Source organism: Myotis yumanensis, unplaced genomic scaffold (genome assembly GCF_028538775.1).
Source record: "Myotis yumanensis isolate MYYU_CA2020_CCGP unplaced genomic scaffold, mMyoYum1.0.hap1 SCAF_9, whole genome shotgun sequence".
Lineage (NCBI taxonomy): Eukaryota > Metazoa > Chordata > Mammalia > Chiroptera > Vespertilionidae > Myotis > Myotis yumanensis.
The window spans coordinates 71,682,848-71,700,252 of record NW_027223760.1 but is presented as its reverse complement, the minus strand read 5'-3'; the positions used below and the strand labels follow the sequence as shown (position 1 = coordinate 71,700,252).

The 17,405-nt window shown below is 41.8% G+C and overlaps 1 protein-coding gene across 4 annotated transcripts in view; it reads left to right on the top strand.

The window, feature by feature from the left end:
• Positions 1-17,029: 17,029 nt before the first annotated feature.
• The window catches only part of SRPK2 (SRSF protein kinase 2), a 227,159-nt gene continuing 226,783 nt past the window's right edge, over positions 17,030-17,405 (top strand). For 2 of the 4 annotated variants that reach the window (XM_070424611.1, XM_070424616.1), the window contains exon 1: positions 17,030-17,163. In XM_070424611.1, coding sequence (XP_070280712.1) covers positions 17,037-17,163 — 127 coding nt within the window. In that variant the 5' untranslated portion in view covers positions 17,030-17,036. Of the gene's footprint in view, positions 17,174-17,405 lie in introns of all 4 variants that reach the window. The other 2 variants (XM_070424612.1, XM_070424613.1) reach the window with 2 other exon arrangements.

Genomic DNA, 17,405 nt, shown 5'->3' with positions numbered 1-17,405 from the left:
TATGTAGCTCAAGCGTGATTGTTTGTAGTTAAAGTGATTAACTATCCCCCTGGCATTTAGTTAAGGGGATTTATCCCCTCCCTAACTTCAGGGGAAAATCCCTACCTGGGGAAACAACCTTTCTGAGAGAGGTGACCTTGGTTAAAACACATAGCGCTAAGGGGAGCAAACATATTAAGAACAGTATGTGCTATATACTCCAGGTCCCTTGAAACATATGCTGTGCAGATGTTTCTTTCCTGCAGCGACTGTGTCAAGCAGCGAGGATGGACCAGCTTCCAGCAGAAGGTAATGAAGAGTTCCCTGTACAAAGCAGTCCTCTTCCTTAAACAGTTTGTTGAACTAGGGAGCTCCCCCCTTCATTTCATGTAAGCGAGACTCAGAGGAGGCGCAGTGCTGAAGTGAAATACTAAGGTGAGGAGTACATGTGGAGCGGGCTGGTGGCGGAGGACGAGGCTGTCCCCAGTTTAGAAAAATGCAGACAAGTGTTTGCTGGCCTCCTGTTCATCTTTCTCTTAGTACAGACCTATTTGGATTTTGGATCTTTGTAGTAAAAGATTGTTTGTATTTTTTCAAGTTTTTATTAGCTTAATTTGCAATATTTATACGCCTATACAAATCCTGAGGATCCTAATTCTAGCTTAGAGAATATAAATTGGTTACAGTGTATTTCAGGTGCTTAAGTCATAGTAAAATGTCAGCTTTACTGGCTTTCTCATAATGAAAAAGGACTTTAGTTTAAAGTGGCAGTTTTAGCTTTTGCTACTTTTTTTTTTAATCATCACCCAAAGCATATATTTTAATGATTTTGTAGAGAGAGTGGAAGGAAGACAGAGAGGAAAACATCAATGTGAGAGAGAGAGAGAGAGAGAAACATCAGTTGGGTGCCTTCCCATGTTCACCTCGACCAGGGGTCAAAGCCAAAACCCGGGTATGTGCCCAGACCGGAAATCGAATCCATGACCTTTTGGTGCGCTGGACAACACTCCAAACAACTGAGCCATACCGGCCAGGGCAGGTTTTGCTACATTCTTGGACAACGGGAATTTTTAACATCTATGAAATGAGTACAAAATAATGCATTTTTTAAGAGAAAATGCAACAAAACAAATCTTGATGGGTAAATAAAATAATTACAGCACCCTCTGACCTATGAATATAAACATAGTACTTACGCTTATTTAAATGATGAAACATCTGTGGATTTATGAACACAAAAGTGATTGCCATTATCTAGCTTAAATACAGGTTCAGGTCATTGTTTATAGAGTTTTTAGTTACAATGGCTTTTGCATTTATATTATCACTGTCTTGCAGAAGAGTTGCATTCATAGGGCCTTTTTTCTTAATGTAGACATGTGTACCTATTTTTATTAGTCAAGGTCTAAATTTTACTCCAGGTGACTTTTATGTTCAGAACTCTTTCCGCTGGACTAGTATTTGCCCAAAAATAAATGATAGCAGAAAAGAAAACTTTAAAAATTCACAAGGGCTCCTCTTAGCAGCACTAATCTTTGTCACTGACTGCCGAGGTATTTCCATTTCTGGCATTGCATAAAACTCTTGTCTGGTGTGAAAAGATAAATATGCTTTCTAAGGATCTGTGGCATAATTGTACCAGTTTTTATTTTCTATAATTTCTAGAACCAAATATAATAAATATTTTTAAAAACTCCTTTCTACTGGTTGTGTTAATAATGTCTAAAATTGAGTGCAAATGAGAACCTTGGCTCTGACTGAAGACAAGGAACTAATAAAGGATCCTCAGACACGGTGTGGACACAAAGCTGTGTTGTGATCGGGTGTGTGGTATGCAAATAGTATAGAATATCAGGTGGTACATTTGACTGGATTCAAGGTCATCCAGTAGCACCATTCACTTGCCTTCCACTCTGCTTTCTGGAGTGGAAAAGAAAGGGATGATGAAAAGTAACCCTTAATCGGGAATATCACAGAATGGGTGTGTGAATGACATTTGTCCGGAATTTGGCAGTGGAAATGAGATTGAGGACTGTTTTTCAGTCGTATTTTAATGACATCTATCACACTTTGGAAATTAAAAAGGGATTTAAAGTATGGTACATTACTGCTTTAGCTGGTTTGGATCAGTGGATAGAGCATTGACCTGCAGACTGAAAGGTCCGGGTTCAATTCTGGGTAGGGGTATATCCCCGGGTTGCAGGGTTGGTCCCCAGTGGGGGGCGTGCAGGAGGCAGCCAATCTATGATTCTGTGTCATCATCGGTGTTTATCTCTCCCTCTTCCTTCCTCTCTGAAGTCAATAAAAATATGTTTATATGATACATTACCTTTCTAACTGCTCTGTTCTCTCTGTCTTCTTCTGGTATTCTAATGATATATCTGTTACATCTTTTGAAATTGTTCCACAGTTCTTAAATATTCTATTTTGGGTTTTATTGCCTTGTCCTTTTGTTATTATTTTTCTTTGCGTTTTAGTTTGAGAAGTTTCTATTGACATCTCTGATAGATCCTCCCTTCCCCCAACTGGTGGGCAGAGTATGATGTAACCTGCAGCCCAGAAATACCTGAGTGACTAACCAGGTACCTTATATGGACTATACATTGGACCTCCAATCCACACCTGCCAAATACCCTAAGCCCTTGTCCTATATGGACAATGCAGTAAGCCACCCATCAGTGTGCGCCGAGTACACTAAGCCCCCCACCCCTTCCCATTCCGCCCCTCAAAAGGTGTGCCATCTCCTGCATGTGCTGCTGTCCTCTCTGCGAGACAGCCCGGCAGGTACTTTTCTAATAAAGCCTGTAGTCCTGGTTTTCAGCCTCTGTCTGATTTTTCCATCTCCAAATCACTGATTCTTTTTTTGATTGTGTCCAGTTTATTGATGATCCCAACAAAGGCAGGCTTCATTTCTGCTACCATGTTTGTTTTTTATTCCTCACATTTCTTATTTATTCTTTCTTAGTGTTTTCGTCTCTGCTTACATTACCCATCTGCATGTTATCTACTTCTCCATTAGAACCTTTACCAGTAATCATAGTTATTTTTAAATGCCAAATCTGTGCCATATCTGAATCTGATTTTGATGCTTGCTTTGCCTCTTCAGACTTTTTTTTTAAAAGCTTAGTATGTCTTGTAAATTTTTGTTGAAAGCCAGACATCATGTATGAGGTAAAGGAACTGAGATAAGTAGGTGTTCAGTGATGGTTTTATGTTAATCTGGCCAGGAGTTGTTCTGGGTTTCATGTTTGCTGTAGCTGTAGGTGTCAGAGGCTTTTATTTCCTCTAGTGTCCTTTTTGTCTCTCCTGTCTTTATGATTCCCTAAAAGCTCCTTAAATAGAATCTGCATCTTGCTTCTCTTTTAGCTGTAATTCACTGTTATCACACTGTAGCCCTGTTGATGTGGTAAGGGATCCGGGGAAAGTTCTATAATCCTGTGGTGAGATCTCTCTTTCAGTGGGCCTGTGTCCCTGCCTGTGACTGTCACACATTGTTTCTCAGCATTTTTTCCCCTCTTAGGTAAGCAAGGAAAATTAGACTTGGGCTGGATATGGGTAATTTCCCTTCCCACAAGTCAGATAAGGCTCCGGTAAAGTATTTTCCCCCTGCTGTATAGGCCTTTGTTATGGAGAACACTGGGCACATTTCAGAAGAGTTACTTTTCCTCTCCCCTTGCCAGAAGCAAAAGTGGTTTTTTTTTCTTCTTGGCTCTTTATAAAGAACACCTAGTGCGATGCCTGGAAGTTAAGGCTAGTGCCTCTAGGGCAGTGGTTCTCAACCTTCCTAATGCCGCGACCCCTTAATACAGTTCCTCATGTTGTGGTAACCCCCAACCCTAAAATTATTTTCTTTTTTTTAAAAAATATATTTTATTGATTTTTTACAGAGAGGAAGGGAGAGGGATAGAGAGCCAGAAACATCAATAAGAGAGAAACATTGATCAGCTGCCTCCTGCACGCCCCCCACAGGGTATGTGCCCGAAACCAAGGCACATGCCCTCGACCGGAATCGAACCCGGGACCCTCCAGTCCGCAGGCCAAAGCTCTATCCACTGAGCCAAACCGGTTCTGGCACCTAAAATTATTTTCATTGCTACTTCATAACTGTAAGTTTGCTACTGTTATGAATCGTAATGTAAATATCTGATATGCTTTAATTATGTTCATTAAGCAGTAAGCCACCAGTCAGTATTTTTTTTTTTTTTCCATCTTGTGAGGACTCAACAAATGTTTTAAAATACAATTTTTCAGTAACTATACTTTCAGATATACTTCTAGTTTAATATAGCAGATGAGCATATGCATATGCATCTATCTGGGTATGTTCATTTAATTAATGAACATAATTAATGAACATAATTAAAGCATAGTGATTAATCACAGAAACAAAAACAATATGTAATTATATATGTGTTTTCCGATGGTCTTAGGCGACCCCTGTGAAAGGGTCGTTCGACCCCCAAAGGGGTCGTGACCCACAGGTTGAGAACCGCTGCTCTAGGAGATCTTAGTTAGCACACAGCCTCTAGCAATTTACAAAGTTAACATTTTCGTTGTCCTACTAGTTTATGGCTCCAGCAGGGGTTGTTCCAGATAAGGTAGGTGATCTAATCTGATTCTCTGTGTTGTGTCTAGTTTTTCCTGCAACCTAATTTCTCTGATGGCTCCAAGAAAAGTCATTAAAGTCATTGATTTTCAGTTCAGCCCTTTCCTTATAAAGACATTAGTGACAGCCTTGGCTGGTGTTGCTCAGTGGTTAGAGCATCCTCTCCTGCAAAGAAAGGTCTCTGGTTGGACTCCCATTCAGGCACATATCTAGGTGCAGGGTCAGTCGGGACGTGTAGAAAAGGCAACCAATTGATGTCTCTCTCTCTCTCTCTCTCTCTCTCTCTCTCTCATCAAAAAAAATCCTCCGGTGAGGATTAAAAAGAAAACAAAACATGAGTGACAATTTCCAAACTGTTTACATATCCGAAGTGAACCAGAAAGTCCCCCAATATGTTTTTTTTTTTTTTTAAAGATATGTTTTATTGATTTTCTACAGAGAGGAAGAGAGAGGGATAGAGTTAGAAACATCGATGAGAGAGAAACATCGATCAGCTGCCTCCTGCACGCCCCCCACTGGGGATGTGCCTGCAACCAAGGTACATGCCCTTGACCGGAATCGAACCGGGACCCCTGAGTCCGCAGGCCGATGCTCTATTCACTGAGCCAAACCGGTTCTGGCCCAATATGTTTTTTTTAAATTAAACATATATATATATAATTAGTCCCTTCTACTTAGAATAAATTTCATGATACTAGTGCCTCTCAATCACCACTGTATTAATTATAAACTTACTAAAATAACTAGTCTTAATAGTTTGCAGTGATTTCTAATGTTTATATGTGTGTATGCATCTATATGTGTACGCATATTATACATACATTTTTATAGTTTTTAATATATTTTTATTGATATTAGAGAGAGGAAGGGAGAGGGAGAGAGAAAGAAATATCAATGTGAGAGAGAAACATCGATCATTTACCTCCCGTACACACTTGGACCGGGGAGCTACCCTGCAACCTGGGTATGTGCCCTGACTGGGAATCGAATCTACAACCTTTTGGTGAATGGGACAACCAACTGAGCCACACCAGCCAGAGCCATTTTTTTAAATCTATGGATTTGAGAGAGTTTGATTTGTTCCACCCATTTATGCATTCATTGGTTGATTCTTTTTTTTTTTTAAATATATTTTATTGATTTTTTAGAGAGGAAGGGAGAGAGATAGAGTCAGAAACATCGATGAGAGAGATGCATGGATCAGCTGCCTCCTGCACATCCCCCGGGGATGTGCCCGCAACCCAGGTACATGCCCCCGACCGGAATCGAACCTGGGACCCTTCAGTCCGCAGGCCGACGCTCTATCCACTGAGCCAAACCGGTTTCGGCCATTGGTTGATTCTTTTATGTGCCCGACGAGGGATCAAATCCACAACCATGGCACATCAGGATGATGCGCCAACCAACTGAGCAACCAGCCAGGGCCTATGCACATTTTTAATGTGGTTATAATTGGTATATAAGACTATGCTGCAATTTCTTTTTCCATTTAATATTTTCTATACTTCCTTTTTCTTTAAAAGCTAAATTTATTTTAAATGGATTTTATATTCAACTGACAAAACTGTTTCCTTGGGAGCCCTGAAATTTTATCTGTTATTCATGATCACTCATTTTCTTCACTAAAAATATTTTAAGTGGGTGCTATATTAATTTTTTGTAATTCTATTAAAATCATAGGCAAAAGAATCTTTCACTCATTTGCCACTAATTTTTTCAGCCAGTTTTTAATTAACATATCATTTTTCCTAATTTCCAAATAAAATATCAATGTATCATAAATAGAAAAATCTGTACTATTTTTTTTTCTTTTCCATCTTGTGAGGATTCAACAAATGTTTTAAAATACAATTTTTTAGTAACTATACTTTCAGATATACTTCTAGTTTAATATAGCAGATGAGCATATGTACCTATCTTCTTTCCCCAGGTCTCAGTCAATTGTGGAATTATAGGAGAGAGTGAGCATGTGGGATCACAGTGAAAAAGAAAAAGAAGAAATTCGCCCAACACACCATATGGAATGAAGGAAACCCTGGCCATTGCCAAGCTTGAAGTCAACAAATATAAAGATGGGGTGGTGAATGCACAATACAATACACAGATGATGTATGATAGAATTGTGCACCTGAAACCTATATAATTTTATTATCCAAGATCACCCTAATAAATTTAAAAACAAACAAATACAAAGAGCAGGGGTGGCCTGGAAGCCATGTTCAGGGTAATCCATTAAAGAAGCATATGCTGGAAGTTGCAGGGAGTTGGTCCCCTCCCCCCATGTGTTCCACCATTTCGTCGCTCAGCAAATACTCGTCAAGAACGTTTGTTGTAAGGCATTAGGCTCTCTTCCAAGTGCTTTAGCTCTTGACATAAAGCCAGTCAACAGTTCTCTAAAGAATGTGGGTAGGTGGCCGCAGGAGGGCCGTTGTGAAGTGTTTTACACTTGGGTAAAGGAGAGCAGAGCCCAAGCTGACTTCAGAACGCCACGCCACCGTGGATGTGCGTGGGGAGGAGGGAAAACCAGCTCCTCCTTGGAGAGAAACACACTAAACCAGTTCCATCCAAAGTGCAGCCCTTCTTAGTTTGGTGATTGGAGGGTTCCCCAGCCGGCCTGCTGGCTGCTCACCCACACATCTGTTAACGAGGCATGTGAATGAGCCACGCTGGAAGGCATTCTCCTTAAAAGCCTGCACCCACTGCAGCCTGGACTAACCAATGCAGGCCTTTGCTCCTGCACCCACTGCAGCCTGTACTAACCAATGCAGGCCTTTCCTCCTGCACCCACTGCAGCCTGGACTAACCAATGCAGGCCTTTCCTCCTGCACCTCAGGGATGGCCGGGCTCACCAGAGAGGAGGAAGAGCAGCAGCAGCAGCAGCATGGAGAGAAGGACCAAGAGCAGGCTGAGTGACAGACCCCGCGAGGAGACATAGATTACTCCAGAAACAGAAGAGAATGTCAAGGAGCCCCTCTTGTCCACTTTCCTTGGTTCCAGTGACCAGTGGTCAATCCTCATGACTTGATCCAGGATCCCACAAAGCAGGTAATCCTCCTGACGTATAGTCAGAAGGTCAGCAGTAGCCTAATGTTCCATCACAGTGCCTATGTCATTCACCTCATTTCGTCTCTGCACATGGGCATTTTATCATCTCACATCACCAGCAAAAGAAAGGTGAGTACAATACAGTATTTTGAACCACTTTCACATAACTTTTATTACAGTATCTATAATAATAAAAGCGTAATATGCAAATCAACTGAATGGCCAAACAGCAGAATGACTGTATGGACGACCACACTATGATATGCACTGGTGCCAGGCCAGCCAAGGTGGGTGCAATGCGATTGGTTGGTGGGAAGGGGGGGGGGGGGCACATAGAGGGAAGCCCAGGCTACCCAGCTGGTGGCACTGTGGCGAGTGGGCAGGGCCTCCCTCTGCAGGGCGATTGATCTCGGGGCTCCAGGACTGTGAGAGGGCACAGGCTGGGCTGAGGGACCCCCCCCCCCCGCCCCCCACACACACCGAGTGCACGAATTTCATGCACCAGGCCTCTAGTATTGTTATAATTGCTCCATTTTATCATTAGGTGTTGTTATTAATTTCTTACTGTGCCTACCGTATAAATTAAACTTTATTATAGGCATATATGTCTTTTTTTTAATCCTCACAAGAGGATATATGTTTTTTTTTCCACCAATTGAGAGAGAGAGAAGAGAGAGATTGAGAGAGAGAAACATCAACTGGGATCGATCGGGAATCAAACTGGCAACCTACTGGTGCATGGGTTAACGCTCAGCCACTGAGCCACACCACACTCTCTCTTTCTAAGGGCAAAGAAATCTTTCCCAAAAGCCCTCTAGAGGCGGTCCCTTCATGTCTCAGTAAGAACTAGGTCACATGCTTTCCCTGAGGGATCACCATGACTGGGGAGCTCTAGAGGCCAGTTTAGGTAGTCTAGTCAATTTTCCTGTTTTCCTTTCCATTCTCATTCTCTCAGGAGTGGACAGTGGAGTCTTCCAGAGGTCACATGATATGGCATAGCAATGGATTGACTGTAGATGTAGATATGAGAGGCTGTCCTCTATGAAGTCTGAGATTAGAGAGAGTTGGAGAGTTGCAAAAAATGTAAAAACAGTGCCACTTTTCTAATAGTTTATTTGGAAAACATATTTTTTAAATATATATTTTATTGAGTTTTTACAGAGAGGAAAGGAGAGGGATAGAGAGTTAGAAACATCGATCAGCTGCCTCCTGCACACCCCCTGCTAGGGATGTGCCCGCAACCAAGGTACATGCCCTTGACCGGAATCGAACCTGGGACCCTTCAGTCTGCAGGCCGACGCTCTATCCACTGAGCCAAACCAGTCAGGGCGAACATAGTTATTTTTTTAAATTATAATATGGTATTTCAATTAACACATAGTAGGTATACTGCTGTTTTAAAATAAATAAATAAATAAATAAATAAATAAACAAACAAACATTTTCTGGTTTTAATTTCTAATATGAGTAGTGATAGATAACACAAACTTTGAAGTTCTCAACCATTTTTAAGAGTATCCAGAGATCCTGGAACTTTGGAAACCACTGGCTTAGAGCAGTCAAATCCTGCTGTCCTCAAATCCTGGAGGGACGGAGGACACAGAAACAAAGACTAGAGCCCTGCCGGCATGGAGGCAAAGGAAAATGGTTTCCGGGTAGGAGTCCGGTGATATCTGCAGCTGGAGGGAGTTGTTGGGATCTGGTACAGGACAAAGGAGCGGAATTGTAAGGATGGCTCCAGGGAAATAAGAAGAGGTGAGCTTTTTCTTCCACTAGGGCCAAGGAAAGCAAGTTTCTAGAAGGCTGTGATTCGCAGCAAGAAGTCTGAAGCAGGGGATGGGAAAGTCTGGCTCTAGTGTTAGGAGCTTGGGATAATTGTAGTGAAGAAGGCTGGGTATTAGGAGACTAGCTACCCACTGAGAAACATTATAAACTGTTTTTACCTGTTCTCCCTGGCTTATACATTGACATTTTTAAAAGCCTTAAGTTTATATAATTGAACAAAACAATCGAGGGGGAAAACTGCTTAGAAGACAGTTTTTCTTTGAGGTTTAAGATGAAGAAGTGAAGGAGCATGTTCTTAAACCTTGTAGGGTCTACGAGAATCCTAAGCAAGACCCCGGAAAGCTGCTGAGGCTAACGGGAAAACAGAACAGAACAAAAAGCAAAAGTCCTAACTTCTGTCCAGGGTGCTGCAAGTGAGAGAGGCTCCCACTGCACTGGAAGTGAAGGTGCAGGATGACGCTCTGTGACTGCAGCTTGTCAGCACAGAACTACCTTGTTTGTACTTTGCGAAGACATTGATCTGCTCTTCAGACCTTATCCCACTAAAAATATTCACAGTCGGCATTTTTTTGTTTTGTACATCTCAGCATAACTAATTTTCTGGACACTTCCAGCATCATTACCTCCGCTAAATTGATTTTAACGCTTGCCAGGAACCATTAGCAGATAAGTTTGATCTCAGGATATTCAGTTTATTTGTTTTTAGGAAACTTAGGTACCTCATTTCCAGCAGCACTATATGTGTATATATAGAAATGCATGAGTGTCAACTCAGTTTTCTCCTTGGAACTGGGGATTAGGTTATCAGAGCTTTGATTCCCTCCAGAAATTGTTGCTGCAGCTGGAGAGTCTGCCTACTGATGTGGCTATGACGAGAACTCCCAGCTTCAGATACCAGTTGCAAGTCCCGGAGAGACCACATGTGCTTTTGGCTGGCTATAAAATAGGGGTTCCCAAACCCCTTCCTCAGATTTGATAATTTGCTAAGACAGCTCACAGAACTCAGGAAGGCATCTTATTAATTATTATAAAGGATACAGTTCAGTAACAGCCATGTAGAAGAGATGCGTAGGGCGCAGTATTGGGTGGTGAGGCACTCAAAGCTCCCATCCCCTCTCTGGCACACCAACCTCCCAGCACCTTGATGCTTCACTAGTCTGGATGTTCCAACCTTGTTCAAGGGCTTTTACAGGGCTCAACCTCTAGCAGGTCAGGGCTAGGGCTGCAAGTTCCCATCTTCTCATCACTTGGTCTTTCTGGTCACCAGCCTCATATTGATATACAGGGGCCCTACCCTAAATGGGCCAGCTATGATCTAGAGGGGCTTATTATGAGTAACAAAAGACACCCTATTACTCAGGTAATTCCAAAGGTTTTAGAAGCTCTGGGCCAAGAACTGGGAAATATAAGTCAAATATACCTCTTGTTATACCTCAGGGACATATACCCTAACCCAGTGGTCGGCAAACTGCGGCTCGCGAGCCACATGTGGCTCCTTGACCCCTTGAGTGGGGCTCTTCCACAAAATACCACGTGTGGGGGCGCACGTACAGTGCAATTGAAACTTCGTGGCCCATGCGCAGTAGTCGTTTTTCGGCCTGGGCGAGTCTATTTTGAAGAAGTACTGTTGATATTTGGCTCTGTTGACTAATGACTTTGCCGACCACTCCTCTAACCTATTTCACAAAGTGGTTTTAATCCTCACTGCTGGATATGTTTTTATTGATTTGAGAGAGAGAGAAAGGGATAGATAGGTAGATAGATAGATAGATAGATAGAGAGAGAGAGACATTGATCAATTGCCTCCTGGCGCCTCAACTGGGATCAAACCTGCACCTAGGTATGGACCCAGACTGGGGAATTTAACCCACAACTTTTTGATATATGGGATGATGCTCCAACCAACTGAGACACACTGATCAGGGCTCACAGGGTGTTTATTTCATTTTATTATTTTTTTTTAATATTGATTTGGGCCCCGGCCAGATGGCTCAGTTGGTTGGATATCATCCTGTAAACCACAAAGGCTACAGGTTCAATTCCAGGTCAGGGTACATACCTATGTTTTGGGTTTGATTTTCAGTCAGGGGACATACCTAGGTTGTGGGTTCAATCCCAGTTGAGATACCAGGAGGCAACCGATCGATGTTTCTCTTTCACATGCATGTATCTCTCTCCTCTGTCTCTCTCTCCCTTCTTCTCTCTAAAATCATTTAACATATCCTCAGGTGGGGATTTAAAAAAAAAAAAGATTTGGCTGGTCCGAGTGCAGTGGTGCTTTACAACTAATTGATCACAGCCAGTTACAGATTTCTTTGTTCCTTCTCCACTCCCACTGCTTCACTTGACTAGCCTTAAAAAAAACAAACAAAAAAGATTTGTGCCCTGGCTGGTGTCGTTCAGTGGCTGGAGTGTCAGCCCCAGCACCGAAGGGTCATGGGTTCGATTCCCGGTCAAGGGCACATATGCGGGTTGCAGGTTCAGTCTATGGCTCCAGTCAGATCTGGTGCACATGCTGTAGACAACCAATTGATGTATCTCTCTCACATCAATGTTTCTCTTCCCTACCCCACTCTCTCTGAAGATCAATGGAAAAATATACTCAGGTGAGGATTAACAACAACAACAAAAAATAGATTTGAGCCCTGGCTCGGTAGCTCAGTTGTTAGAGCATCATCCCCATATGCCACATTTTCAGGTTCAATCTCTGGTTGATGTGCCAGACACAAGGCTGCCCTAGTCCACAAGTAAACCCTCTGCCACTATGGTGTTGGATCTATTCCTATATCAATTCATTTAAGTGGACTATGAGGAGAGAAATCAGTCTTGCAGGGCAATAGAAGCAACCTATGGATACGGAGGCCTGTTTATTCACAGCTGCCCAGTGGAATGTATGCTGGGTTACTGAGTATCTCCCAGGTAAGACCGACCCAACTTACATTACCATTTCACATTAGTTCAAAAGAAGAGATTTAAACTTTTTTTTTTTTAAGAAAATATATTTTTATTGATTTTTTACAGAGAGGAAGGGAGAAGGATAGAGAGTTAGAAACATCCATCAGCTGCCCCCTGCACACCCCCTATTGGGGATGTGTCCGCAACCAAGGTACATGCCCTTGACTGGAATCAAACCTGGGACCCTTCAGTCCGCAGACCGGCGCTCTATCCACTGAGCCAAACCGGTTAGCGCTAAACTTTTTGTTCTTATTATTTATTCAACATCACCTACTATGTGCCAGGTACTAATAGATGAATTAAGGACACAAAGTATGTCCTCAAGCAACAGAGTCTAGTTTTCTTTAGCATTGCAACATAAACACTTAAAAGTAGAGGTTACATTACAATAGTGTAATGTAATAGCGACTTTAACCTACATTTTAAAAGTTCTGAGAATCAGGTGTGAGATCCTGGGAATACCTTAAAATCAATGTAATTATTGTTACAGCCACTCTGGGAAGCTTTTTGGCAGTATCTGCTAAAACTGAACACACACAGACCCTATAACTTAGCAATTGCTTTATTATGTATATAATATTCACCAAAAGGCACGAACAAGAACATTCATAGCAGCACTAGTCATAATAGCCCAAACTGAAGACAACCCAATCACCCATTACTGGTAGAAACATGTATCTATTACAGTCTAGAGAGAAACAGAATTTTTTTTTACTTTTTTAGTGCTGTTAGATCAGTTACTAAAAGCAAGCGCATATACATATACCCTCATTTGGTTGAATAGGTATTAGAGAACTAAAAAAGGGTGAAGGGGACACTGAAGTAATAGGCCTGGGGAACAAAGTAAAGAAGTGGGTTTATGGGACCTCAGAAAAGTAGAGGAGGGAGGTAGGCCCCATATGTCTGAGGAGTAGTACTGCCTGGCACTGACTATCCTTTTAAGGGGACAGCTGAGGCTGGTTTGAGCAGCACTATAAAACCTGAGACTGGAACAAACTGCTGCTATAAAGGGCCTATGCTGAAGTGATGGTACTGCCAGCAGGAAGGAACAAATCCCTTCTCACTTCCCCAGTCTTCAGGTCTCTGTCTAGTGCCCCCAACTGGCAGAACTAATTGGAGAAATGTTAGCTGGATCACACAGCTCCCTCATTACAAAGCTGAGAATAAAAGTGTAAATTTGGGGTTAAGAGACAATAGTTTAATAAATGGAATCAGTGGGTTAAAATAAAGTGGTATATTAATACAATGGAATACTATACAACAAGTAAAAACATTACTATACCCAGCACCTCGCTCAGTCTCACTAATATCGAGCAAAAGTAGCCAGATGCCTAAGAGTACCTAGTGTATGATTCATTCCCACAGAACTCAAAGCCATGAAGCACTAATCAGCTGAGTCAGAACAGGAGTTACTTTGTGGGAGTAGTGACTGAGGATGGACCAGGTAGGGCTTTTGAGATACTGATAAGATATAATATTTTATTTATCTATTTACTTATTTATTTTAAAAATATATTTTTATTGATTTCAGAGAGGAAGGGAGAGAGAGAGATAGATAGAAACATCAATGATGAGAGAGAATCGTTGATTGGCTGCCTCCTGCACACCCCCTACTGGGGATCAAGCCTGCAATCCAGGCATATGCCCTGACTGTGACCTCCTGGTTCATAGGTCAATGTTCAACCACTGAGCCATGCCGGCCGGGCAAGGTTTGATATTTTAAAACACAGCTGTCTTTCCTTTATTATTGTATCCTGATGATTTATGCATGTTTCTACATAAATATTATGTAACAATAAAAATGCTAAAAAAATAAATACAATTAAACTCTTTAATAAAGATTATAAGGCTGATTTTAAATGGTAAAGTATATTTTATCTACATATGTAAGGCCTATACCTACCTGAAAGTTACAAATATACATTTTTGAAGAGCTGATTTGAATTATGCCAGAACAGAATACATGTGGAAATGTGAGCAAAATTATATTCAGTGGCAGTTAGTACATTTATAGTGTCACCACCATGACCGCTATCTAGCTCCAAAACATTTTCCTAACTACAAAATAAAACTCTATGCCCATTAAACAGTTGCTCCTCACTTCTTCCCCTAGACATTGGCCACCAGCAATTGGCTTTCTATGGATTTGCTTATTCTGGATGTTTCATATAAACAGACTCCTACAATATGTGGCCTGGCTTCTTTCACTTGGCATAATGTTTATTTTTTATTCTTATTGATTTTTTAGAGAGAGAGAGAGAGAGAGAGAGACCCATTATTCCACCTATCCATGTGTTGACTGATGGACTCTTGTATGTGTCCTGAGATGAATCAAACCTGCAACCTTGCACATCAAGATGACACCCAACCAAGGGATCTACCTGGCTAGGGTCATCACTTGGCATAATATTTTTGAGGTTCATCTACGTTGTGGCTTGTATCAGTACATCATTCCTTTTTTTGGCTGAAAAATATTTCATTGTATGTCTCTATCATTCATGCACTCATGGATATTTGGATTGCTTCTAACCTTTTGAAGCTGTAATTCATGCTACTCCAGAAATTTGTGTACAAGGATTTGTCTGAGTACCTGTTTTCAATTCTTTTTGGATATATACCTGGGAGTAGAATTGCTGATAATTCTATGGTTAGCTTCCTGAGGAACCTGAAACTATTTTTCCACAGTGATTTTTCCAAAGTGATTGCACCATTTACATTCCCACCAGCAATATACGAGGATCTTAAAATCTCTACATCCTTGCCATCACTTATTTTCCATTAAAAACATTATAGTCATCCTAGAAGATGTGAAGTGGTATTTCATGTGGTTGTACTTTTCTCTAATGATGTTGAGCATATTGTCATGCCCTTGTTGGCCATTTATATATTTTCTTTGGAGAAATGTCTATTTCTTGAGTCTCTTGTCCATTTTTTTTACACAGAGTACTTTTTATTTTTATTTATTTATTTTTTAATATATTTTTTATTGATTTTTTACAGAGAGGAAGGGAGAGGGATAGAGAGTTAGAAACATCGATGAGAGAGAAACATCGACCAGCTGCCTCCTGCACACCTCCTACTGGGGATGTGCCTGCAACCAAGGTATATGCCCTTGACCGGTATCGAACCCGGGACCCTTCAGTCCGCAGGCCGACGCTCTATCCACCGAGCCAAACCAGTTTTGGCCAGAGTACTTTTTAAATATAAAGGAAAAAAGGTGTCTTCACCATGAAAGGATTAAATGTAACATCACTGATAATGAACAAACTGACATGATACCCGTTCTGACGCAATGTAGCAAGAAAGACACAGTATCATCTACATGTGTAGTGTACCCGATACAATTATTTAACTTGAATCTAATGGGGAACAAACTGAGAACATTCTGCAAAACAGTAGAATTGGATTTTTCAAGGTAGTTGATGTTATAATAGAAAAAAACAAAACTAGTAATTATTCTAGGCTAAAGGAGTTTTAAAATACATGACTACTAAATGCAATGCATGATCCTTGATCGTATCCTGAATTGGAAAAAAAAAAGTCAGCTAAAAGGAACATTTTGAAAACTTGAATATGGCCTCAGTATATTATAGATAATAGTATTTTATTAATATTACATTTTCTTGGAGTGATAATGGAATACTGATTATGTAGGAGAATCTTTGTTCTTAGGAGATACTTATTGAAATACAATAATTAGGGATAAAGGGCAATGCCTGCAAAAAAACTAAAATGATTTAGTAAAAACAAAACAACCCCTCACCCCTACATTTACACAGGGAAAGCAAATGTGATGAAATGTTAAGCTTTTGTGAACAGGGGGTTAATATGGGTACTCATATTTTTTTTGTAACTTTTCTGTAGGTTTGGTATTTTTAAAAATAAAATGTTGAGAAAGTAAAAATCTCTTCAAGTCTAATTAGTGCTTTCTGACTTGGTGGATTTAGCATCTTTAGAATAAAGACTAGCTACTTTGATCAGTTAAGAATACAGTTGTGTAACCAAAGTGAGAGTAAATGGTCAGGATGACCATCTTTCAAAGATATTATAATTATTTAGAGAAACAAGGGAACATTGCAGTTAACATTTTGTCCTACTATCAACTTGATTCACATCTTTATTAGGGAGCATGATATGTGAAAAGAGTTTGGGGTCAGGTAGGCCTAAATTTGAATCATAGCCAGGTAAACTGTTTAACCTCTTTAGGACTCAGTTTCTTTTTTCTCTTTTTTAAAAAAATAGACTTTTTATTGATTTCAGGGAGGAAGGGAGAGGGAGAGAGAAAGAGAAACATCAATGAGAGAGAATCTCTGGTCACCGGGGAATTGAACCATGACCTCCCAGTTCAGAGGTCCACGCTCAACCACTGAGCCAAGCTAGCCAGGCGGGACTCCGCTTCTTCACTGTAAGATGGAGAAAATAACTACTTGTTGGTCTTGATAGTTGTACTCATGTATCTACTCAATTTAATTCAGGTGCAAAAAGCTTCATTCTACTTTCCATACTATTGGCAACTTCTCCTTTCTTTAAATCCAAGCAATCTTGTGGGATATCGGTACTGGTGAGATGATTTCTCCAAGGTCACACCGCTAGTGAAGGACCCGGGCCTCCTGGCTCTGGGACCGGTGACCTTTCCACACCCGCCAGAAGGGAAGAAGCGGCGCTCATGGGGATGCAAGGATGCAGAGGAGCCAAGGGGGAGAAGAGGCCGCGCGAGGAGCAGTGGTGTGAGCCCCGCGGAGGCGCGGGCCACGGCCGGGCGCATGGAGAAGCGGGCGGCGCCCCCAGCCGGGGTGCGTAGGGGTGAGACTGTGGCCGGAGGGAGGGTCGCGCGGGCCGGGTCCCGGGGAGAGGCTGGAAGCCGCGGGGGCGCAGGAGGCGCAGGCCCGGCCGCGGGCTGGGGCGGGGAGGCCGAGGCCGGAGCGGCGGGGGTCGGGGTCGGGAGGGAGGCAGGGAGGGAGGGGAGGGCCGTGGCTTCTGCACAGGTGGGGCGGGCAGGTGGGTGCGGGCCGTGCGGGAGTCGCCCGCCGCCGGG